Source organism: Callorhinchus milii, unplaced genomic scaffold (genome assembly GCF_018977255.1).
Source record: "Callorhinchus milii isolate IMCB2004 unplaced genomic scaffold, IMCB_Cmil_1.0 Scaffold4, whole genome shotgun sequence".
Classification (NCBI taxonomy): Eukaryota; Metazoa; Chordata; class Chondrichthyes; order Chimaeriformes; family Callorhinchidae; genus Callorhinchus; species Callorhinchus milii.
The window spans coordinates 54,413,681-54,440,253 of NW_024704745.1; the positions used below are offsets into that span (position 1 = coordinate 54,413,681).

At 40.4% G+C, this 26,573-nt stretch overlaps 1 protein-coding gene across 1 annotated transcript; it reads left to right on the forward strand.

Moving 5' to 3' along the window:
• Positions 1–1,596: 1,596 nt before the first annotated feature.
• Positions 1,597–24,872, forward strand: LOC103184234 (high-affinity choline transporter 1-like). The gene is made up of 9 exons (XM_007902139.2): positions 1,597–1,849; positions 6,418–6,615; positions 9,388–9,501; positions 11,146–11,301; positions 12,162–12,310; positions 17,657–17,800; positions 19,397–19,550; positions 22,600–22,817; positions 23,513–24,872. Exons 2-9 carry the CDS (start codon positions 6,429–6,431, stop codon positions 24,026–24,028), a joined length of 1,638 nt encoding a protein of 545 aa, XP_007900330.1. The 5' UTR covers positions 1,597–1,849; positions 6,418–6,428; the 3' UTR covers positions 24,029–24,872.
• Positions 24,873–26,573: the final 1,701 nt, after the last annotated feature.

The window sequence follows — 26,573 nt, forward strand, 5'->3', positions numbered from 1 at the left end:
CTGCGTGAAAAAATTTCTTCTCACCTTCCCTCTGCTTCTTTTAGAGACTATTTTAAATCTGTGACCTCGAATCACCGACACCCACCAGTGGAAACAGTTTTTCCCTTTCTAACTTATCAAATCCCCTCATGATTTTGAAGACCTCTATTGGGTCTCCTCATAACCTTCTCTGCTCCAATGAGACTAATCCCAGCCTCTCTAGCCTTTCCTCATAATCAAGGTCCCTCATTCCTGGTACCATCCTCGTAAATCTCCTCTGCACCCTTTCCAATGCCTTAACATCCTTCCTATAGTGTGGTGCCCAGAACTGGGCGCAGTGTTCTAACTGAGGCCTAACCAGTGTTTTATATAGGTTAATCATAACCTCCTGACTCTTGTACTCTATGCCCCTATTTATAAAGCCTAGAATCTCATATGCCGTTTTTACAGCTTTATCTACCTGTCCTGCCACCTTCAAGGATTCATTTACCTGCACCCCCAGATCTCTGTTCTTTTACCTCCCTTAAGATTGTATTACCAGCTTATATTGCCTCCCCTCATTCTTTCTACCAAAATGCATTATCTCGCATTTCTTCACATTGAAATTCATTAATTCTCACTAATGTGTGCAAGAACATATCTCTAAGTGTTTCTTGCTAATTGAGTTTGTTTCACAACAACAAGTACCACCAGATTGATCTTTAGTCGATACAAACTGGGAAGCTTCAGTCAATCAGAGATTTATTTTCGAATACCTCTGTGACCTAGGCTGATCCTGTTTGTGTTATTCCCTTTTATATTGAAAATTAGCAGAGAGCTCGAATGAGACACGGTTAAGAAAACTCAACTGTATTTTTATTATGGTTTGTTCAGAATCCCAAACTCCTCAGAAATAGTTCTCAAGTGATTTCAACAAATAACAATGAATTACACAACCATGAATTACACAAATCAATTTTAACAAATACTAGCTGACAGCCTATTAAATATGACATCAATGTATGTGCACTGAACCAACTCTTGACTCAGAGGGTGTGTTCCTCTAGCCAGTCAAGACACATACTTTTCTGATGTTATCAACTAAAAGCAACCAAGAGCAACCTTGTGCTCTTCCTTTTAAAGACATTGTGTCCCTCCCCATTTTAGGGTATCCAATCCGAATATACCTGCAACAATTGCTTAGTGTAATTGGTGCCCTTTTCTACAGTCCAATCAGAATCCTCCCCACAGTTGCCCAACAGGGGACAAGTATTCTTTCTAATCCTTATATTTATCTTATTAGAATGATAAGTTACCCCGCCAAATTGTTGCAACTGATGCCTTTGGAGATTTGATGGCACCATCCAGGTCACAATCTTATTTAAATACATTAAAAATGTATTTAAATGAATATTACACTGAAAACCAATATGCATATGCACTAGATCTTTTCTGAACTTTCAGCGTTTGTACGGGTTTACCCGAGCGCATTCGGGTCAGACAATAAACGCATTTAAGCAATCAATGCTTTAATTTGCATAATAGAAACATTAAGCACTTTCAACAGGTTAGTTTCCCATGCATACATTAAACAACAGAAAATATAATTATTAAAGAAAGACAGCTTATATAAGAGAGAGGGCTGACCATGACACAACACACAAAGTCTCATCATGTGAATCGTGTTTACCTTTGTACTCAAGTGGCAAGGAAATAACTGATGAGCAAAGTGCATAAAAGTGGGAACAAATCTGGAGTTTGGTTCATTTCACTGATTTGTAAGCATAAAGGATAGCAAATAGCATGCTGTGAAGGACACAAATGATCCAAGATTTATTGAAGATTACCATGCACACTGTATATCTGTAAAAAGATACAATACAATATAAAGGTATGGAATTTTGTCCCGTTATTGTTCTTTTCTCAACAATTTGTCTGAGTTTGGATATTGCTAGACCTTTGTTTCGTAATTAAAGGTGTTTTTAAAAATATTGAGATTGATTAAGCTTTTGGAATGTGAAGGATTTTACTGACATGTGATAACCCCCAAATTCTCCCCCCACCCCCTCCCTCCATACATGTCTTGTGTGGCCTTATTCTGATAACCCCCACCCACTCCATTTCCTGCTTGTAGAGATGAGAAAATTGTTACGCGATGTCTGCTATATGTCTTTAAATGACTTCAGTGAGATCCTTGGCATTGGGTGTTTAAAATTAAACTAGCAATATTTGTGGTTAATCTTGAAAGATGTAGTGAATTTGATAGAGAAATTCTTAAAGAGGTAAATATAATAGAATAAAAGGAATGTTATTAAATTGGATTATTAATCAATTATTAAACTCGAGCCAAAACACAACCTCTCTTGCTCTTTATTTTGCTCTCTCCAATCCACAATATCCCTCACGGATATTCTTCAGAAAAAAAATCTCAACTTTTTTGGAATTATTATTGTATCTCCATTAAAGTATTCCTTTTTTTGATGATGTCTATAATCCCAATAAGGTTTAACGTCTTCTGCTGCCTCCTTCCTGTTTTCAGGCCATTCATTTTGTGACATGTTATTATTAGATCACTTACTCCATCTCCTCAGAGAATGGGTTGTGGTGTGAGTCCTTTGTCAACTGTTATCTTTTAGATAAATGCTGGCTGCTTTGCACATAAATGGAGATCTGAGATTCTGGGGTTGTTCAGTAAATCAATTCACTGCCTGTGGCACGTAAGGCTTGTGTGCAAACAGTCATCCTTTATGGATCCAATCTATTGGGGTTGCAGCAGTGAGGCTTCTCCAAATCATTTGCGAAGTCCAGGATCAAGCAGTGAGGTGGATTTGTGGCAAACATGGGAAGCGGCAGCAGGGAGGGAGGTCTCCGGCCTACACTGATCTGTCACTCGAGGCGGAGGCAGCTTCATTACCTGTACTATCAATTGAGCCAGGTTTACACACATCCCTTTGGGAGTGTAAGTGCATCAATAAAAGTTATTTTATGAAACAAGTTTACACAATGTGTGTATGAGCCAAACGTACAAGGCCATTCACGGCCTTGCTCCCTCCTACCTCTCCAACCTACTATCCCCCTACCTACCTGCCCATACCCTCCGTTCCTCTGGCTCCGGTCTGCTCCACGTCCCCGCCCCAACCGCCCTACCATCGGTGGTCGGGCCTTCAGCCTCTCAGCCCCCAAGCTCTGGAACTCCATCCCCCAGTGCCTTCGCCTTGCTTCCTCCCTTTCCTCCTTCAAGGCCGGTCTCAAAACCTTTCTCTTTGACCGAGCCTTCAGCTCCCCTCTCGACTCTCTTCCCCTCCTCGCTCCCTCCCTTCCCTCCCCTCACCCTGACCATTTCCCCCCTCCTCGCTCCCTCCCTTCCCTCCCCTCACCCTGACCATTTCCCCCCTGCTCGGGTCATGACCCAACTGTGCAGCGCCTTGGGACGTCCTCCTGACGTGAAAGGCGCTCTATAAATGGAATCTTGTTGTTGTTGTTGTTGTATGCACAGCGCTTTTTCAGTTATGAATTCTGCTCTTACATAAAGGCAAAGAGTTATTAAAAAAGGTTCAAAGGGCAACCATCTTGGTGCTGTTTTCAAATCAATGAGTGACAAAAGGAATTAAATATGTTACAAAGTAACAGTTCCAGAAAGCAGTATAATTTATTCATGTACCCTACCCCTTCATCCATTTCCCAAAAGATTGCTTTGGTACATCGGTCTCATATCTAATAATACATTGAATTAAGTGGTCCGAGACGTACCCTGTGAAGGGTGCTGTATGATTGCAAGTTGTTGTTGTACTTTTAATTTCCGGTAACAGGCATTTTTCCTTTTTTAAAACCTGTTATAGCCCCTTGTTCCAACACCTGCACTGCAGTGCCATCCAACCCAGTGGCCACAAGTGACCGATTTGCTTTTCAAATATAGCCCCTTCCACATCGATGAATCAACTTGAATTTCACATAGGAAATAGAACGTAGACTGCAAAACCTCTCACTTTGTGTGATCTGACGGGGCTGTTTTCTTTTTTTTATTATCATATATTGTGCATATGTCACATCAACAGCACATCTTCTGCGTGGGATATTCTTATTCCTGATTGGTTAAATGCACCTATGAGACATAATGCTTTCTTTCCCTCATGTGTTGGCAGTCAGTCGCTGGTATCTTAGTTATGTCAGGCATTTGCTGTTCTCGTAATCCAGTTAGTCATGTCATCTACTCGTAGAAATATTAAATCGATACAGTACACCATTTCAGTTGTTTGATGGAAGTAAAATTTTGTTGCTGAAAATTTATTGTTGTATAGGAAAACTTACTGGTGCTAATTTGCCACGCTAAAAGAGCATATGCGGTGCATAAAAATGTGCAAAACAGTATATTGCTATATACTATATGTATGATGTTTTGTGCGTATTGTATCTAAGGCGAGTCCCATTTTTAGTATAGAGTGGCCCTTCTGTCTCTCATTGGCCACATCTATGACCACTTGTCAATTTGGGTTGGATAGTACTGCTGGCCCATTCTATATACCTATCAGCTTTATTTACTGCAAAGTCTCCTCCACTTCTTATTCTATTTTGTTGTCCAGCATAGTTCATTGATAGATCAGTCAATAGGAGCAGGGATTCTTCCCACTTGGATTCTTCATTTGCAGGGTTAATCCACTTCAGGTTAACCCTGCAAGTGATTCTCCTAATGGACCAGGTGTTCCTTCCTGGAAAAGCAGTTGGAAGCTTGTCAGACAGTGCTTAAGCATTCAGTCTTATATATCAAGATAGAAATGCCCAAAATGTTTCTACAATGACCTTCACAGCAATAGAGACTGTAAGCGCTAGTCACACTGGAAAAAAATAGCAATTATATCAAAGATTTGATAGATTAATACCAGCAGGTGTATTATACAACACACATAAGTAATGTTTATATGCTCCATTTTATTTTGAATCAGAAACAGATTGTACTAGTCCTGGTAACATTGCAGATATTTACAGTAGGTCACTTTTTTTGTATATAAAAGTCCAGCAATGAAAAAGGTTCCAGCAGACAAGAAAAGAACCTCTTACAAGTTACCACATATTACCTTTGCAAACCAGCCGACACAAAGAAGTCATACAGCATATCAGTCGAATCCCAAAATAATGGGGAGCATTGAGCAGGTGTTTATGTATGCCATCATAATTCAATGGGGTCAACATTCAAGATACATGATTGTTCATGAAAACCGAGCAGGCCTTCCACTTGCCACGCAACAGGGAGTCAACAAATTGCAGTTACTACCGCTCATAAAGACTCAACCTGTGAACTCTGCCAATGTGGCAATGCCTCTGACATCTTCATCCCAGGTGTGAGCAGAGATTTAAGTCCAACCTGCCATGCACTGTACTGTACCCACAAATGCCTACACCCTTGGATCAATCAATACAGAACAATAACCCAGAAAGCACCTACCACTTGTTCAATGTTGTTCATTTAGAGAGATTTGAATGGCAACAAGCATCTTGGTACCAGCACTTCTCTAAATGCCCCTGTAAACGCAAAGTAAGTTGTTGCTGAGACTATAATAGAAATAATGCAGAGGTTGTACATGTTTAAAGTATTGTTGGCACCAAACTACTACCCCCAGGTGAAACTTAAGCCATTCTATCAAAAACTAACCATCAAAGGGATCAATTTCAACAGAGGACAAGGAGTCCCTAATGATCACAGATGTATGTATGGACTTTATGGCTCACTATTACATCATTTCACTATTAGGATTCAGCCGGGTTCAGTTTATAGCACGCTTGTTTCTGAGTCAGAAGATTGTGGATTTCAGTCCTACACTGGGGCTAGGCTGACTGTTGAGAGGTACCATCTTTTGGATGTCGTGTTCAATGGGTATCCCGTTTGACTGGTCATTAAAAATTCCATGGTACTATTCAAGTTTATTTCAGTGTCCTGGAGCAATATTGATATTCAAGCATATTGTTCTCTGCAAGCAAGGCATATATGCCACCATTGTTTATACAATGCAATGCCACATAATGTTCTATATAGATACGGGGCAAAAAATCTAAGACTGTCAGTTTTGAATATGAAAACTGGGCTGCAAATGATGTTTACATGTCAGTATTGCTCATAGCGGAACCAACAACAAGTTGCATTTATATAACACCATTCACATTGTTAAAAAGGCAATTAGACGATGCACTAAAGTGAAAAATTAAACTGAACTTGATTTGACTGGAGCAGGTACTTGGAATAGAATATCCAACTGTGAAATTAAGTCTGCTGGGCATAGTCAATAACAATATCAGCTTGTTCTGAGAATTCGGGCTGACTCAATGGGCCAAGGGTATACCTTCTGTGCTGGAAATTAGTATATTGGAAAAGATGATAAATAGGTTTCTAGTGAATGTAAATGTGATGAGGCATGCAAGTGCATGTGTGTGTATGGGTCTTAAAACATTGTTCCCTTGTATCCTCAGGTAATAATTTGATGATGGCTGTTAACATCCCTGGACTTGTGGCAGTATTTATGTTTTACCTATTCATTCTTGGAATTGGTATTTGGGCTTCTCGGAAATCAAAGCGTGAAGAGAAAAAATGCTCTGGAGATAAAAGTGAAGTGGCCATGGTTGGAGGCAGGAACTTGCAACTTTTAGTTGGCATCTTCACAACTACGGGTAAGTGGACATATCTTCAATTGTTGACTTATCTTTGTAGGTTTTGAAATGACTGAAGTAGGGCAAGAACTTGTATCCCACCAGCAGATCAACTTTAAAATCCCTGACTTTGCTTCACATGCCTCCATAGCCTTGGTCCACCCTGCAAACCTACTCCGCTCGCCAATCTCTATTCTAACCAACTGTGGCCTACTTTGAGCCCAACCCTCTCCCCCCCCCCCCGACCTTCCACTCCACCCCCATTCACACACACACACACACACACAGGCTCCACTCAATCAGTAGGTGAGATTTTAGCCAAATTATCTTTGCCCTCTGGAACGCTCTTCTGAAATCCTTCCACCTCGCCCTCTCTCTTCAAAAAATGTCTGAGGATGCATCTCTTTGACTTCACCTTCAGCCCAAAATCTATAAAGCCTCAAATCTCACCTTATTTTAGCTTGCATTCTGTCTTGAAAGGGTCGACTTGATTCCAGCATTTTGGTTATCCACACATCACATTGGAGCCAGTTCAGCTCTCATTGGCCCACTTGCTGAACCAAGAAATTAGCTCAGTGACGAGGATATTTAAGAGTTTTGTATTCTTGGAAACTTTATCTGTGTTTATTCATCATTCTCAGGAATTAGGACCCATCCTCAAAAACTTTCCCTTGGCCCATCCCTACTCTGCAGCTATTATCCCATCTCCACCTTCCCATTCCTCTCCAAGGCCCTGGAATGAGTCAATGCATCCCAGCTTCGCTTTTTGCTCTACCGCCATTCCCTCTCTGAACCCCTCCAATTGGGTTTCCGTGCTGCCCGTAGTCTTTTCTCTGCCTCCACCCTTGACTCCAGGACCACTGCTGTCATCACAGACTGCCTGTCGGATATCAAGTCCTGAATGAGAGCTAACTTCCTGCAGTTGAATGTCAACAAGAACGAGGACCCCCTGCTTGGCTCCCGCCAGCGCTTCCATATCTCGCTGACAGTATCTATCTCCATGGATGTACTCTACATCCTACGGAGCCAATATGGAACCTTGGCATCCTGTTTGACCCTCAACTGTCTTTCATACCCCACATCCATGCCATGACCCATTCCGCCTTTCCCCATCTCTGCCTTTCTCCATCATTGCTTAGCTCCGCCACTGTCTCACACAGCTAGCCGGCAAGACCCTCAAACAAGCGTTCATAACACCCAGGCTGCTTCCCTGCTTGCCGGCTTCCCCAACTCCTCCCTCCATAGACTGCAGATTATCTAGAACTCTGCAGCCCATGTCCTCTCCCGCACAAGGCTCCACGACCCTATCATCCCATCCTCGCCCGACTCCACTGGCTTCCCATCACATAGAGGATACAGTTCAAGATTCTGGCCCTCACTTTCAAAGCTCTCCAAGGCCTTGCTCCCCCCTACCTCTGCAATCTCCTAATCCCCTACCAACCTGCCCACTCCCACTGCTCATCAAACTACGGCTTGCTTCACACGCTCCGCCTTGCCCGCCCCATTATTGCTATATAAATGCAAGTTGTTGTAAATGGTTGATTGACTTTTTCTCATTTCTATGTCATAAGAGACTTGTAAGCAAAATAGAAGACCATGATATTAAAGGGACGGTGGCAGCATGGATACAGAACTGGCTGGGAGACAGAAAGCAGAGAGTGGTGGTGAACGGTTGTTTTTCTGACTGAAGGGAAGTGTACAGTGGTGTCCCCCAGGCGTCGATATAGGGACCACTGCTGTTTTTGCTCTATATAAATGACCGGGACTTGGGTATAGAGAAGTACAATTTCCAACCCAACAGAGTGGAGCTCAGAGTGGAGATCAAAAGTGATGCATTTTGGAAGGAAGGATGAGGAGAGGCAATATAAGTTACATGGTACAATCTTAAAGGGGGTAAAGGAACAGAGATACCTAGGAGTTCATATAACTAAATCTTTGAAGGTGGCAGGACAGGTAGATAAAACTGTTAAAAAAGTATTTGGGATAGTAGGCTTTATAAATAACAGCATAGAATACAAAAGTCAAGAACCTTTATAAAACATTGGTTAGGCCTCATCTGGAGTACTGTGTTCAGTTCTGGGCACCACACTTTAGGAAGGATGTCAAGGCATTGGTGAGAGTTCAAAGGAGATTTACCAGGATGGTACCAAGAATGAGGGACTTCAGTTATGAGAAGAGGCTAGAGAAGCTAGGATTATTTTCCTTGGAGCATAGAAAGTTAAGAGGAAATTTTATAGAAGTTTTAAAATTATGAGGGGATTCGATAGGGTGAACAAGGAGAAATTATTTCCACTGGCGGGTGGGTCAGTAACCCGAGGACACCAATTTTAAATAAATGTTGAAAGAAACAGAGGGGAGGTGAGGAGAAATGTTTTCACACAGCGAGTTGCTCAGATCTGGAATGCATTGCCTGAAAGAGTGGTGAAAGTCGATTCTATAACAACTTTCAAGAGAGAAGTAGATAATTATTTGGGGAGGACAAGTTTGCAGGACTATGGGGAGAGAGCAGGTGAGTGGGATTGATTTGGATAGCTCTTTCAAAGAACCCGCACAGACATGAGCGGCTGAATGGCCTCCTTCTGTGCTGTATACTTCTATGATTCTATGGTATGTACAAAAGTTTGACAGGTACTTCACAATGCTCTGAGACATGTTGTACATGGAAGGTGCTATATAAATGCAAATTGTTGTTGCTGTTCATCAGAACAGATGAAAATATAAGAGTTGTTATAATAACTGCAGCGCCAAATTGTAGCAGAAAATTACCTCAGTGGCAATATGTTTTTTTTGCAGCAACATGGGTTGGAGGAGGTTTTATCAATGTAATCGCTGAAGCAGTATATCTTCCACAGTTGGGACTAATCTGGACACAGGCACCCATAGGTTATTCTATCAGCCTTATAGTTGGTAAGTGTTAATAAACAAAGCAATGCAGCAAAAGTGACTCACTTAACACAGTAACTCGTACACATGGGGCACAACTTATCAGATCTTTTAAGCAGTGCCCGTCAAGTTTGTCATATCTTGCAGCTGATCCACTTAAGAAGAAGCAACATTATTCTCAAATACAATACAAAAATGATGGAAGTGGTCATTCATCACATTAAAAATAGGTTAAACATTTAATACCATGTTTACATTATGAATTTACTTGCAGAGGAAAGTCAGATTATGTGGCCAACCTGTAATGAAAAGTATTGACATTCCCAGTGAAACATTTACTTGAACCCTTCTGGAAATTGGATCAGCTGCTGCCTCTGAGGTCAGTTGATACTGTCTCTTGAAGGAAAAGTTAGGGCACTAGAGTAAGAGACTGTTATCGCAAGTTGGCATAAAGTACTTCCCATTTACAGAGATCCCAACTGCATGACTCAGATTCTATATTTAGGAATCCGAATAAGAAATCTCACAAATTGGTGCTTTATGTTTGTCTTGGATGATCAGGTACTGAGAGGAACCTTATTGCTATCATCAGTTGAATGACGTTGATTAGTGTTGTATATCTGTGTGCTATATAAGATTATGGTCAAAATCATTGTTTGATACCCAGGGTGTGTGTAAGCACTGGGAGAAATATCTTGGTTGATCTTAAGGAATGTGTTATAAAACTTGGACCAGAAAGGGGAGTTGAGGTTGGTGTGTTTGGGTTCTGTGCCAGGTTTGATCAAAGCTTGATCGATTGGTATTGTTCCTTTCCTTATTTGGAAGATTGGGGCCTAACAGTAATGTGTGAAATCCCTTGAATGGGACATTGTCCTGATAAATTGAACTCTTCGTGCCTGGCAGTCTGGTGGAAAGAATGTCTTGAAAGGAGATTAGAACTTTAAGGTGTCAACTAAAACAATTAACAGCCGAACTAAACTTTTTTACACATGGTATCAAAGGCTTTGAGAACAAATTCTTGAGATTAAACCTCGATAACCTATGGGGTACTCTGAGTAAGGAAATATGATTGGATGAAACAGTCTGGGGATATGATTGGCTAATCAAACTTTGGATATGATTGAACAAAACTTTCTTTGATTTCCATTTTGGTTATAAGGGTCACATGGGCTAAATTGGGGTATAAACAAAAGAGGTAACTTTGGAATAGTTGGAGTTGTCATAGGGGCTCAGCGCACTTCCCAGTGAAATCGATATTGATTTAAGAAATGTGAGGTTATTTGGATTACTTAATAAACTTTGGATTATTACATCACAGTATTGGTTGTCTCCATCCAAATCTCTTACAGCTATCATCCTAAGTTTATATCCTATAGTTTCTGGTTTGATAATTTTAGTAGCAGAGAGAGATTGCAGATTTTTACCTGAATACCTCATTGCCTGAAGACGAGATAAAATGAATTATGGTGAAACCTTAGCAATGCAAATTACGCATGGACTATTATAATGTATTGTTCTGTGGGCCAAAGGGCAACTTCCTGTCATATAGTTTCACGTTGCTTACTGAAACAAATGATCTCCTTCTCTTGTGTAGTTTGTATAATGCTTTGGTCTTTTCCTGTGAACAATGAACTCAATGCTAAAGCTATTTTTATTTTTCAATAACAGGAGGTCTGGTCTTTGTTAAACCCATGAGATCCAAGCAGTATGTTACCATGTTGGATCCATTTCAGATCTACTTTGGTAATACCATGAGTAGTTTACTCCTTATCCCAGCTTTATTCGCAGACATATTTTGGTCAGCAGCTATTCTTGCAGCATTGGGTAAGTTTTNAGAAAATTTTTCAGAAAATTAAATACAATAGAGAATCTGCTTTAACATTACTTGGAACCAGGCAACTATGGATATGGAAACAGTTGGATATCAGATCATCATGCATATTCAATGCACTGTATAGTAACCATATTTGATTTCACAAAACATGGTGTAAAACATACAATACTTGGGTAAAAATGCATACAATGTTATAAATCATAGGACAATTAGAAATAATTGTCTAATTAAAATTCAATTGTGCTGTAATCTGATAGGTACGTAAAAAATCTGACTCACAAGTTATAAACCTTGGGCAAGTTTCCTTACTCCACATGCCTAATAATAATCCCTCCAAAAACCAAAACAATAATTAAATTGATAATTTTCAATCTACGACTGTTTGTGGGACATTGCTGTGCGCAATTGGCTGCCGCGTTCGCCCACAAATATACAGTTAATTCACTTTACAGTGTGTTCCGTGAAGCACTTTGGGACGTTCTCCCGACGTGAAAAGCGCTATATCAAATGCAAGGATTATTATTATTATTATTATTATAATGAACATGCCCTAAGTACGCGCCCTAACAAAAACCCATTGGTATGAAATTGTGGCCACTGTAGAAAAATACTAACATTTCAAAACTTTACAAGTTTGCACTAAACAACTGAGCAATTTTAACATCAGGGAACAAAATTTAACCCCCCAAATTTGCAAGTTAAGATTTTGTTGATAGGACTTTTGGGATTTGGGCATACACAGTTATGCAGTATGCAGATATCAGATGCACTACTGTATAGGCAAACTGCAGTCTCTTTAAGTAGGTTACTTATTTTGCTCATTAATGGCAATAATTTCCATCTATTTCAGGTGCCACGCTGTCTGTGATTTTGGATATTCCAATCTATGTGTCCATTATTTTATCTGCTTGTGTGGTTATTTTGTATACATTGCTGGGTGGTCTTTACTCAGTGGTATACACCGATTTGATACAAACATTTTTTATTGTAATTAGCCTGGTAAGTGATAAGCTTTTCTCAATTAGCTGGGTTCATAAATACTAGTAATCTGAGATATCTCTTAATGGGTATATTTCCATGACAAGGGAAGTCATACAAACAGTGAACGTTTCATAGAATCATTGAATTATACAGAACAGAAGGAGGCCATTCGGCCCATTGTGACTGTGGCGGCTCTTTGAAAAGAGCTATCCAATTCAATCCCATTCCCCCGCTCTTTCTTAAAAGATGTTATCGAACCGGCTTCTACCACCCTTTCAGACAATGCATTCCAGATCCAAACAATTCGCTATGTAAAAAAATTTTCTCCTTACCTCCCCTCTGCTTCTTTTAACAACTATTTTAAATCGGAGTGCTCGGGTTACCGACCCACTAGTGGAAATAGTTTCTCTTTGTTCACCCTATTGATCCCCTCATAATTTTGAAAACTTTTATTAAGTCTCCTCTTAATCTTCTCTGCTCCAAGGAAAATATTCCTAGCTTCCCTAGCCTCTCCTGATAACTCAAATCCCTCATTCCTAGTACCATCCTGGTAAATCTCCTTTGAACTCTCACCAATGCCTTGACATCCTTCCTAAAGTGTGGTGCCCAGAACTGAACACAGTACTGTAGCTGAGGCCCAACCAATGTTTTATAAAGGTTCATCATAACTTCCTGACTTTTGTATTCTATGCCCCTATTTATAAAGCCTAGTATTTAACAGCTTTATCTACCTGTCCTGCCACCTTCAAAGATTTACTTATATGAACCCCAGGTCTCTCTGTTCCTTAACCCCCTTTAAGATTGTATCATCAGCTCATATTGCCTCTCCTCATCCTTCCTCCCAAAATGCATCATTTTGATCTCCACTCTGAGCTCCACTCTGTTGGGTTCTAACTCCAGGTGGAATTATCGTAAATGTTCTAACAAGGAATCCGATTTAACAAAATGCAAATTAGACCTTTATACAATATTGCAGTACTGATTGAAAACTATCATTGCAAAATGCTTAATGCAATGAGAAATTCCATTAGGATCTAGATTTACTCAATTTATGTAGCATAATTTGTGGCACAACTTGGTAAATTGTTGAATTTAATCTAAAATTTGTAACTTTTTCTTAAAAGAAATTAGTCTTTTTTTAATCTGCTGTAATTTCACCTCCCTCTTGGACCATTTCTACTACCCACCTTGAATCCACATCTATAACATCATGATATGTGGCTGGAACAAGATATTTAAAATAATGTGAGTGAAAAAAAGAAAAACAACAGCTAAAAACACTGATAAAAATCTCAGCATATAAAAATAATATTCACCCAACAACAACTTGCATTTATATAGCAACCTTCACACGGGACAGCATCTTGGAGTGCTTAACAGTGGCAGAGCGTGACGCCGAGCTGGGTGAAGTGAGGAGGTGACAATAAGCACGGAGAGGAGGGTACAAGCGGCAAACAGGAGCCCAAAGCAAGCAAGTGGAGGCAGCGGGTAGTGGAGTGGTGAGAAAGCAGGTCAGAAAGGTACGGAGGTGCCAGGGCGTGAAGTGATTTGTAGACGAGTTACAGGATCTTGAATTTGAGCCATTCTGTGCTAGGGAGCGGGTGGAACCTGGCAAGGACTGGTATAGTGGGAGTATGGAGTTTACTGTGGGTGAGCGTTCTGAATCAGTTGTAATTTGTGGGTAATGGAGCTGCGGAGACTGGTGAGGAGGGCATTGGAGTAGTCGAGGTGAGTGATAACGAAGGCATTGACGAGGGTTACTTCTGCGTTGGGGGTGAGATCCGGTGGAAGACAGGCAAAGTGACAGAGGTGGAGGAAGGTCAGGGACTGGATGTGGGGGAGGGGGGCATCTGGGGAACGAACCTGACACCCAGGTTACGTACAGGTTCGATTCCCGGGCAGGGCGAAACATTGGGCGAGTTTCCTTATTCGACACACCTTTGTTTACCTAGCAGTAAGTAGGAACCTGGTTGTTAGTCGATTGGCGTACCACATTTCTGGGGGTAATAATCCCTTCAAAAAAAAATAATAATTTGGTCACTCAATCACTGTTCATGGGACACTGCTGCTCGCAATTGGCTGCCACGTTTTGCCCACAAAATATACAGTCAATTCACTTTGCAGTATATTCTGTGAAGCTCTTTGAGATGTCTCGAAGATGTAATAAGGACCCATATCAAATGCAAGGCTTATTATTATTATCTATTTAGCAGTAAATAGGAACCCGGTTATTAGTCGATTGCCCGATCCCTTTCTTGGGGGGAATAATCCCTTTTTAAAAGAATTATAAATTATAATCTTTTGGTCACTCATCCATGATTGTTTGTGGGCTACTGCTTTGTGCAATTGGCTGCCGTATTTTGCCCACAAAATATACAGTCTATTCACTTTACAATATATTCTGTGAAGTGCTTTGAGATGTTTCAACAACGTGATAAGGTGCTATATCAAATGCAAGGATTATTATCATTTTTATTATTATTATTATCTGAAAGCAAAGTTTTATTTTCTCAATCCAATTTTTTAAATCTCATATTATTTTAATAAGGTCTACTTTGACGTATCTCTTTTTAGGGCTTAGGAGTCGTAACTTGTCTAATCATTGCTCATTCCTCTGGGGACCATTACTGGCTGTAATCCACATGTCAGTTTGTAATAGTGAAACCTGTTCATTGTGGACAAAAAAATCGACAGCCTTGCTCTCATTGAAATCTGAATCACTCCAGGCGACATTGTTCCCCTTACTGAGGCCACGCCACCTGGCTATACCTTCCATCATGCTCTGTGACTTTTGTGGTGGTAGTGTGATCCTCATTTCCAGGTTGTCACTGGGTCTATCCTCTTAATCCTCTGGGTCCTTTTGCTCATTTGATCACCTCACTCTTTACCATCCTTCCAATATCTCCTTAAAATATATCCTCATCTATCATCCCCTTAAACCCTCCTCCATTTTCCTTTCTGACATCTCCACCCTCCTGTCTTCCCTATAGGTCTGCTCTGAACACCTTATCATCTTGGGCGACTTAAACCTCCACTTCACCCCTTTTTGCTACACATCTGCTGACTTCTCCTCCCTCCTCTTCTCTCACAGCCTTTCCCTCCACATCAACCCGGAGTCCTGTAGCTCAGTGGTTAGAGCACTCACCTCACAAGCGAGAGACCTGGGTTCGATTCCCGGCAGTGCAAAACCTTGGGCAAGTTACCTTACTCCACACGCCTGATAATAATCCCTCAAGAAAAACAAACAATAATAATTTGGTCACTCAATCTACAACTGTTTGTGGGACACTGCTGTGCGCAATTGTTTGCCGCATTTCACCCACAAAATATACAGTCAATTCACTTTACAGTATATTCCGTGAAGCACTTTGAGACGTCTGCTCCCCTTCCAGCCCCCACCACCATCCCTCCACACTTTTGACCCTGTCTCCCTCTCTTCGCTCACCTCCATCATTTCCTATATGAAACCTACCACCTGCTCCCTTGACCTCATCACTGCGCCTCTCCTCACCTCCCAGCTCCAACTCCTTGCCCCCCTACTAACAGACCTCTCTCTGTCCACTGGCTCCATACCCATTCCCCTAAAGACAACCGTCATCACCCCTACCCCTACCCTCAACAAATGTTCCCTTGTTCTCTGCTCTCCATCTACCGCCCCATTTCAAACCTTCCTTTTCTATCAAAGGTCATGGAATGAATCTTTGCTTCCCAGCTTCACCCTTTCCTCTCCCAGCATTCCCTCAATGAACCCCTCCAATCTGGGTTTCATGCTGCTCACAGCACAGAGACAGCCCTGGTCAAAGTGATAAACGACATTCAGTCCACCTGCGATCAGGGCTCTCTAACTCCTTGTCCCTCTTGACCACTCATCCGCTTTCAATACTGTTGACCACTCTATTCCTCTCCACAGCCTCTCCTCTCACCTCCACCTCAATAGTCTGTTCTTGCCTGGTTCCAGTCCTACCTTTCCCAGCGTCTGCACTTCGTAGCCACCAATGGCTTTTCCACTAGCCCCCACACTGTCAAGTGTGGCATCCTTCAGGGCTCTGTCCTCAATCCCCTCCTCTTCAATCTATAAGCATGCTCCCATTCGGCAATGTCATCCGCAGGCTTGGGGTCAGTTTCCACATGTATGTGCATGACACTCAACTCTATCTCGCCGCCTCCACCCTCAACTCCAGGACCGTTGATGTCGTCGCTAATTGTGTCTGACATCAAGTCCTGGACAAAAGCCAACGTCTTCCAGTTCAATGTTGGCTGCCGAGACCCTGATCCACATTTTCATTACATTCTGACTTGACTACCCAACTGCCTGTTCACTGGACTTCCCAGCTGTTCTCTCTACAAGCTGCAAATTATTCAGAATTCAGCAGCTCGTGTCCTCTCCCACACCAGGCTCCAGTAACCTAATACCCTTGTTCTTGCGCGGCTTCACTGGCTCCCCATTCCTCAGAGAATCAAGTACAAAACCCTCGTTCTTACCTTCAAGGCCCTCCAGGTAGGTCTTGCACCTCCCTACCTCTCCGACCTCATAACCCCATATCAGCCTTCCTCTTTGACTGTGCCTTCGGCCACCCTACCACTCCCACCGCCCTCCTCCTTTTCTAACCCCAACTCCCAGCTTGGGTCTAAAACCCCTTATTGTCCAGCACCCTGGCATGTCTTTCCATTGTGAAGGGTGCTATATAAGTGTAATTTGTTGTTATTGTTCTTGTTTATATATTGTCTCAGTACAACTTACGTCTAGTTGATGTCATCAACTCGAGTGCATCAATTTAAGATGGTTTAGCAAACAAGCAAATGGGGAGGTTAGGAGAATTTTTGTTTCACACACAGAGTAATTAGGATGTGGAATACCCTGCCGGGAGTTGAGGCAAAATCCCTTTCAGCTTTCAAAAGGGAACTTTTGAATACGTAAAAAGGAGTAAGTTACAGGAATTAGGGCTAGGGTTACATAAATGAAAGGATTGTTCTTAAAAAAGCGATGGCCTTTTTCTGTGCTGTAAATATTTATAGTTCTAGATAATGGATTGGTATTCTTATCATAGTTTGATTAATTAAGTCCATTGCATGTCCTGTTATTTTGGAGTTTCCAGAAATAAATAACCCTTACGTTTGATATAATGGGGTTGTTTTCAGGAAGCCGTTTCAATGCGCTTCACAGGATTTTCTGTGACTGAGTATTTTGTAGGCAAACAGAGGAATTACAAGAAATTATCTATGGGGAGGAAAAATAGTTATATGATATGATCATAGCATGAGACACCATTTTTCACCCTGCGGAAGCTTTTATTGCAGCGTATTACCATAGGTGGACACACAAATTAAAGCATCATTAACAGTTGCTTTGTGTTTCTTATCTAGTGTTGTTGTGTGCCTTTTGCCATTATGAATCCAGCAGTTGCAGACATTAAATACACCATGTTAAATGAACTCTATCAGAAACCCTGGTTGGGAAAACTGGAAGTGAACCATATCGGTCGATGGATTGATGATCTCCTTTATCTGGTTAGAAACCTTTATTTTATATTAAAATGATTAATTGTATTAATTATTATTGTATTGAAATTATTTTATTTAAAGGAGTGATGTGCCACAGTTAAAGCGCTAAATGTTCACAGCCCAGAGCAGCACCAGATTATACAGTCCAGAAGGTCTCAGGTTCACATCTTCATCTACATGGAGTCTGCTGAGCTCAGCTGGGGTTACAATAAGGAATAGGGCTCAATACCAGTGGGTTAGGGGGGGTGGGAGGTGGGGGGGGGGGACAAAAAGTAGCCATGGACACTGTTCCAGATGATAGCTGTCCAGAGACTCCTGCTGGAAAGTGTGCAAAATGATCAAACTATCATGAAAATCACAACATAAAAACCTTATTATTGCTACCAGTCTGAGCTACCATTGCAAACAGAGCACAGTGCACAACACCAAAAGTTTCATTCAGCGATATGCACTTAGCCTTTGATGATGTTGGCTTTTTATGAGATTTCCTGCTCTAATCTCACATCCCATGCAAACACTGAACAACATTTTTACCCACTAATGTCTGCAGACTACAAGCAATATAGTAAATGTTAAGCATGAAACAGTTTTATTTTGCAGGACATTATCAAAAAAGTTATATGACTTTTCTTTGGTCACATGGATGTCTGACCCATGTGGAAACCTATCATCATGCCTAAGAGTCTTCAAAACAAATTACTGAGAGTTGCACAGAAATATGGTTTCCTCCTGTCTGACATGGAGTCCACACTTTCTCCCCAGAGATCCTGGAGAGTTTAGGTTGGCAAGAGCCAAGGCTTGAGGCCCCCAGTGTGTGCTTTGGGGTGCTGCTCGAGTCTAATCAGCCAAATCTTTGCAGGTTACCATTGTGAACACTGGCAAGCTTCTTGCTACTTGCCCAGCTAGGACCACCTTACTCATTAGGGTAAATAATGATAATAACAATCCTTGCATTTGATATAGCACCTTATCATGCCATTGAGACATCTCAAAGCGCTTCACAAAATATATTGTAAAATAAATTGACTATGTATTTTGTGGGTGAAACCCAGCACCTAATTGTGCACAGCAATGTCCCACAAACAGTCATGGATTGAGTGAACAATTTTTTTTGGAGGGATTGTTACACCTCCAAAATTTTTAAGTAAATTAACCATATAGTTGATCAAAGTTTGCCACAAATAGAGAATATCAACTCCTTAAGAAATCATAGACCTAGACCAGGGTGGTCCAACTGGTGGCCCGTAGCCCAGTTTCACTCCTCCACCCGCCCACCGCCGCCCACACATCTCCCTTCATTTCATCTGGTCCACCCACTCCCTCCGTAACCCATAAATGTTATGTTATGCTTCTGGAAGGGAAACACAAAAATATTGCTTATGTGGCCATGGACATTTCTCAAATGGGGCATCCGTCTCTCAGCAACCCAAAGGTTGGACCACCCTGACCTAGACTACAGACCCTTTTTTTTCTATACTTCTGATAAAACTATCACTAAGGCATTATAAGGTTTTGAAAAAAAACATGTGATGACAGTTTCTGTGTTGTTTCTAGCTATTAAATTGTACTTTAAGATATGAGACTGTCACTCATTTCTTTCAGATTCTGGGAGGAATTCCCTGGCAGGTATATTTTCAGAGAGTGCTTGCTGCTTCATCAGTTCCTCAAGCACAGATAACATCTTATGTGGCTGGCATCTTCTGCTTTATTTTGGCTTTGCCTTCCATCATTATTGGGGGAGTTGCAGTTTCCACAGGTAAGGAAAGCAACAAAGCATATCATGAAATAATATGAGCAGGGCTAATTCCTTTTCCTACACCCCTCCCCCTGCCTCCTCAATCCAATACTTGAGAGGCTGCTTTATAGGGTACCAATTGAGATAATATTCTTAGTTGCAACTGAATTGTCACTCTCTACAGGAACAATAAGTATGGCACTAAAATCTAATCCCTGGACCATTGTTCCAAAGTTCAGAACAAGAGCAAAACACATCTTTCACCATCGACCCTACCAACACACTAGCTTCCACACAGAAGTAAGATTATAGGCTTAATTTAAAAAACTACCTGAGAAGGAGCAGAAAACTGGCTCTAGGTTGAAGAGGAATCAAGCCCACGAGGAATCTAAGATGGTGATGAAAATTTAGAAACTTACTACGGACCAAACCACTGTGATGAAGAGAGGTTAGTTCATGCTTAAATCTGCAAATAATTAGACAGGTTGGATCTATTTTTTCCTCAACGGGATTATTATGATATTAAAGCTTGCATATTCCAACCTGCAATTATAGCATATTGTGGTGTGAGACATTGAAATAGGTTTTAATTCCCTTGACAAAAACATTAGCAGCTTATGAGCAGCCTGACTCAAGTAGCATTCTCACCACTGAGTCAGAATGTTATGGGTTCAAGCCCCACATCAGGACTTCAAACTTATGTAGTCTATGCTCTAATGCAGTGTGAGGGGTATGCTTCACTGTTAGAGGTGTACTGCATTGTTGAAGGTGCCATTCTTTGGATGAGAAGTTAAATTGAGGTCCCATTGCTTGTTCAGATTGACATTAAAGATCACAAGTCCTGGCCAACATTTCCCCCAACCCCTGAAAAAATGGTAATTTGTGGGACATTGCTATTCGCAAATTGGTTGCCGTATTTGTCCACAAAATACGCAGTCACATCACTTTAAGTGCTTTGAAATGTCTCAATGAAGTGATAAGGCACTATTTCAAATGTAAGGATTATTATTACTGCTAGCTCTATTTTTATACAGTAGCTAAGACACAAAAACTGAGCGTTTTGGACATTCTGATGTATTCATGAATTGGATAGCAGCTGCTCCACTAGGAGCTAAAATATTCATATAGTCTATCTCCATTATCGTTTTATTGGTATTTGTTATTTTCTCTCCTTCCCTGCTCTTACCATCCCCAGGCAATAGGTAACAGATGTGTCCAGTACGCATTTCCTTGTGGGTTTCCCTATCGTGGCATGAGATTTCATGCCTGAAATTTCTCATTGTCTTAATCTTCTGACTATCATTTAAAAATTTAAAACCGTGCATAATTTGGGAAAATTCTGAATTTCAGGTTTTATTTGGTAAACAGCAAGTTTTTTTATGAAATGTGGAAAGCAGTTTCCAAATGTAGACTGAATTGAAAAAAAATTCAAAACTCTTCATGATCTTACATTTTAATGCAATATCTTAATGCAAAGACCATGAGGAATTTGGGGCCACAGAAGTTTGTCGTGTGGAAGATCATGGATAACAATTTATTTCTTACTGTCCTGTGGCACAGAGCAGTGAATAGACTATATATGGAAAGTGTTATTTTTCTCTTTAAAACTTAATGGCTTTCTTGCATTTGATATGCTGCCCATGATAGCAAAACCTCTCATGGTACCCCGTTGGACATTTGTGTCAAGTATAGTGACTGTATGGGTAATATCATGCCTGATTCGTGGCAGCTAATTTGCAAAAGGAAAGTCCCACAAGCAGTTATAAGGCGCACCACTAAGTTGTCTTGAGATCTGTTGCCCAAGACACTAGGGCAATAATATCTTTTCCAATAATGTCATTTGATCTTTAACAACCAGCTGAATAGGCAGTTTATATCTTATCCAAAGGCAACATTCCCCCTGTTTTGACTTTATTTGGAGTCCTGTAGCTTTAGTGGTTATAGCACTCGCCTCACAAGCGAGAGGACCTGAGTTCGAAACGTTAGGCAAATTTCCTTAGTCCACACACCTCTGTTTACCTAGTAGTAAATTGAAGTGTTGATTCTTTCAAACAGAGATAGTCCTATATAACATCATGGATATACTACAGAGGTAGTTTGGGACATATATGCATGCAACTGCCAGGAAGGTGGAAGGCGAACTAGATGAACCTTAGTCTTTTCTCGTATAGCATTTCTTATGTCATTAAATAGGAACCTGGTTGTTAGTCGATTGGCGGATCACTTTTCTGAGGGTAATAATCCCTTAAAAAAAATTGTCATTCAATACATGACTACTTGTGGGTCACTGCTGTGTGCAATTGGCTGCCGTATTTCGTCCACAGTCAATTCACTCTGCAGTATACTCTGTGAAGCACTTTGAGATGTCTTGAATACGTGATAAGATGCTATATCAAATGCAAGGATTTTTTTTAACTTTTGTGGGGGGGTCAGCTGTGGTGTCTGACACATGCAAAAACCCATTACCTCACTCAAGAGTATCCAAACCAAGCTGATATTTTCAGGCATCCCACCTACACATGGGAATCCCAGAGATAGGTTGTTGGAATGCGCACTCTCGACTTGGAAGGATGCATCCTGCTTACCTAATTCCAGAAAGTATTGACCGCAGGTTGGCAAAAGCGAAGGCTTGGGGATCCCAGAGTGTGCATTTGGGTACTGCTGGAGCATAATTAGCTGAACCCTCAGAGCTTGCATTGATATTGCTGTCCGGCAAGCTTTCTCGCTGCTTGTCCAGCTATGATCACCCTACCCTTTAGGGCTTTGGCTCGCAGGGGTTAACAGGAGCTCAGTGGGATGACTCCCTACCCCCAGTGACTGGTCTGCCCTTCCAGGCACTGTTAGAATATTGCAGACCCGCCTGGCTCAGGAACCAGACTACCAAGACTGCCACAGAGGGCTAGCTTGATTCTGACATTCTATTGCCAGGCATGTCACTTTGGAGCCAGTTCAACTCCAAGGAGGCCCCGCTTACCTCTCACCCACACAGCGTCCCCCATCCCCCCAAGAAGGATATTATCTTGACATTGATCAAATCTAGCATAATTGTTGCATATCTTATTCCTTCCAGACTGGAATCAAACTAGCTATGGTTTACCAACTCCCAATGAAAGACAGGAATCAGGCATGATATTACCAATTGTTCTGCAGCATCTGTGTCCAGGTTACATATCTATATTGGGAATTGGTGCCATTTCAGCAGCAGTTATGTCATCTGCAGATTCTTCACTTTTAGCAACAAGTTCAATGTTTTCACGCAATATCTACAAGAAAATCATTAGGAAAAAGGTAAATAGATGTTTGAATTGTTTAGAAATTCATATTTATTCATGATTTCCTTCCTCTTATTTGCTATGCACTTGCACTTGGCACTCTTGATCACAAGGTTGTGGGTTCAAGCCCCATGTCTATATTGGAAAAGAAAATGGAGTTTCTCCTAGTGTCCTAGCCAACAGATAAAATTTGGCATTCACCACATAGTTGTTTGTGAAACATTGTTGTGCATACATTGAATGATGTGTTCACTTACAAAATAGTCACTATACTTTAAAGTAAATCCTGTGCAATGCTTTCAGACACCCTCCTGAAATCCGTTATACCAAATGCAACGATTATTATTATTTTAGCAGGTAATAATGAGTATTTAGTCTCCCTATTACAAAAAAAATGTAGTTGACACAGGGCCACCAGTACAAAAACTTGCATTATAGCTTCCTTCACTATTCCTTCACTCAGGATAGTGTTTCAGAGCACTGAGAGTAATGAGAAGGATCTGGAGAGGTGCCCTTCTTGTAAGAAGCATACAAAAGACTCTGATTAAGACTCGGAATTCACTAGGAAAGGTCACAAGCATGAAACATGCTGCGAGAATTGAGAGTACAGAATCTGCCAAGCCATCACACCACCTTCTAATTTGGGTATGAGGGGAACAAAGTGGAGCTCTGTTGTACTTTACTATTAAAGCCTTTTTATTTTCCACACAGGCTGCTGATAATGAAGTGATATGGGTTATGAGGATGACAATAATTCTCTTTGGAGCTGCAGCGACCACCCTGGCAATTCTATCCCAGTCTATTTATGGCCTGTATTTCCTGAGTGTAGAATTGATTTATGCAGTTTTATTTCCACAACTTGTCTGTATTCTCTTTGTGCCACAGACAAATGCATATGGATCAGCTGCAGGATATATTATTGGGCTCACAATGAGGATACTAGCTGGTGAATCTTTCCTTCAAATTCCACCTTTCATTCAATATCCAGGCATGTTCTTCAAGGATGGAAAGTATGTGCAGTTATTTCCATTCAAAACATTCACAATGTTGCTGTCCTTACTTTCTATTGTAATATTCTCACATCTGGCCTCATTTTTATTTAAGAACAGACTGCTGGAAAAAAAATTTGATGTGTTCAAAATTACTGACAAAATGCCTTCATCACCAGAGGAACAAATTGTTTTACATGATAAACCAGGCCCAGAACCTGACCGGAAACAACTGTAGAATTTACCAAATTAACAGATTTACAAGTGCCGTTCACATGATAGTGTCTCAAAATCATTAGTGTTTCAATTATATGATCAACTACTTACCTACCATTTACCAATATCAAGTAGAAATCTTATCAAGCTCTGTAGTTAGATCCTGTTTCACTGAGCAAACTACGGCTATGGGTTTTATCCTCTTTCAGCTTGTTTCCCACTCACTAAGGAATATCTGGAGCAATGATAACGTAATAATGTAATAATAATAATCCTTGCATTTGATACAGCTTCTTATCATGTTAAGAACTAGAACAGGTTACCAGGAAGGGTGGTTGAGGCCAGGACACTGATTTCATTTTAGAAATGGCTTAATGCTGTTACACGATGATGAGGGTAGAATGAGATCAAATGGGCTGAAGGGCCTTCTTCATCTGAATCTGTCTTGTGACCACTACAGTTATTGGTTTCCTTCCTTTTGGAGAGAGACAGGAATAATTATCATAGAAATGCACAAGATGACAGTACAGAAGGGTTGCATTCAGATAATTTTATTTTTTAATTTGTTTCACCCACAGTCAGTCAGTCAATACATTTTACATTCATTTATTAACAAAAGTGAGGTTTCTATGACATGGGGAGTTACATTTATATTCTGTGAAGTGCTTTGATACGTCATGACCAGGTGTTAAGGCGCTATGTCAAATCAAGGATTATTATTATTTTATCTATAGGGTTGTTATTGATATTGTTATTGGTGTTTTTATTCCAATTAAATATTTGATTCAAAGGACACAGATTAGTTTGGTAATATGGTGTTTTGAAATTATTTTAATCTTACAATAAAGAGTTAGATTTTCTGTGTATGTGGTTTTCTCACAAAGGCTAATGAATTATTTTTGGCTTTGTTTCACTGGAGTTGATCCACATAGTTTTGATGTTCTAACTTAGAAAATTAATTTTGGTGCAAGATTATCGTCCAAAAGGAATAAAATCCAACTAGGTCGAGATTTACTTTATTTTCTTCGTATTTCAGACATTCAAAATTTGACAAAGTTAAATACACTCTTAATTTTGAAGTCAGTTTTCTATAAGTTTTTTTTTAATAATTACACATTGCTTCAAAGTTCAAACTGATATCAACAATTTACAGAATTTTGCCATACTGAAATGCTAAGGGAAATTTCTACACTTCAGATTGTACCAAGATTTTATTATGATGGTTTGTATATTTGATATTGTTAAAAACAGCTTTACTCGAGTATATGAAAATATTTTTTAATTTTTATTCATCTGTGCTTGTTTTAATTAACTGGCGTTTAAAACAGTGACTCACATTTGATCATCATTCCACATCAATGACAAAAATGCATCTTATTGTTGCTTTGACATGCTTCATGATGTTGGATAGGAAAGTTCATACATAACTGATTCCTTAACGTGACAGAGTTAGTGAACAAGGGCAAGATGATAAATATTATGCATTATCACCATTGGTATGGTATGTATATATTTCGCGAAATCTTTGAAATTTTCAATAAAATTGTGAAACCACGAAATCACTGAAATTAGGAGTCAAAAAGTGACATTTGATTCAATGATGAGTCAAGTGTTCATTTATTAACACAAGTGAGGATTCTATGACATGGGGAGATACATTTTCACTTTGCATTGAAGGATTTACAACTCTGCTCACCATTCAGGAATAAATTGCTGCCATTATGCTGCTATGTTTGGTAATGAAGCTTGTGTTGGCCTAACATCTAGCCTAACAACAGAGGTGATTTCTACGCTGGAATGTGAACTTGATTTCCTGGTCTTGCTGGTAATGTGCAAAATCCCTGGTTTCACAATTTTACTGTAACATATACATATATATAATATATATCTGGTCCGCCATCTTTCAGTGCTTTCAGTCATTACACTTCAAAACTTTGGAACTCTCTCCCTCAATCCCTTCGCCTTGCTTCCACCATCCTCTTTTTCAGATCACGCCTGAAGACCTTTCTGTTCGGCCGGACTTACGGTCACCTCCTCCCTCCCCTCAGCTTGGTGTCAGGCTCCACCTCTGTTAAGCGGTTTTCAAGATCCGAGTGAAAATATTACTGGAATAAATCCTACAAAGGAATAGTTTAAACAGGACATTTTTAGTTGGCTCTTCTGTAGAGAGCTGGGGTACCTGAACCAGCAGTCAGTCTTAGGTATACACACCAAATACTCATAGTTTTTAAGAGCTTTAGAAATTAAGCCAGATTGAATACATATCTAAAATTCAGTACATCTTAAATTTGAAGATAATGATCTTAAAGACCAAAATTGAACAACTTCAGATCTCTGGTCTCATAGGTGGAAGTTCCTAGCTTCTGTCCTTTGGATAAGACTTTAAACCGAGGTCACATCTGCCTGTTCAGGTAGATGTTAAAGATCCCGTGACCCTATTCACAAAAAGAAAATAGTTTCTTCTGATGTCCTGGCCAATAATCCCCCAAGTAAAATTGCCCATTCATTCCATGGCTGTTTGTGGGATATTGCTGTGCGCCATTGTGCTGTCGTGTTTGCCTATAAAT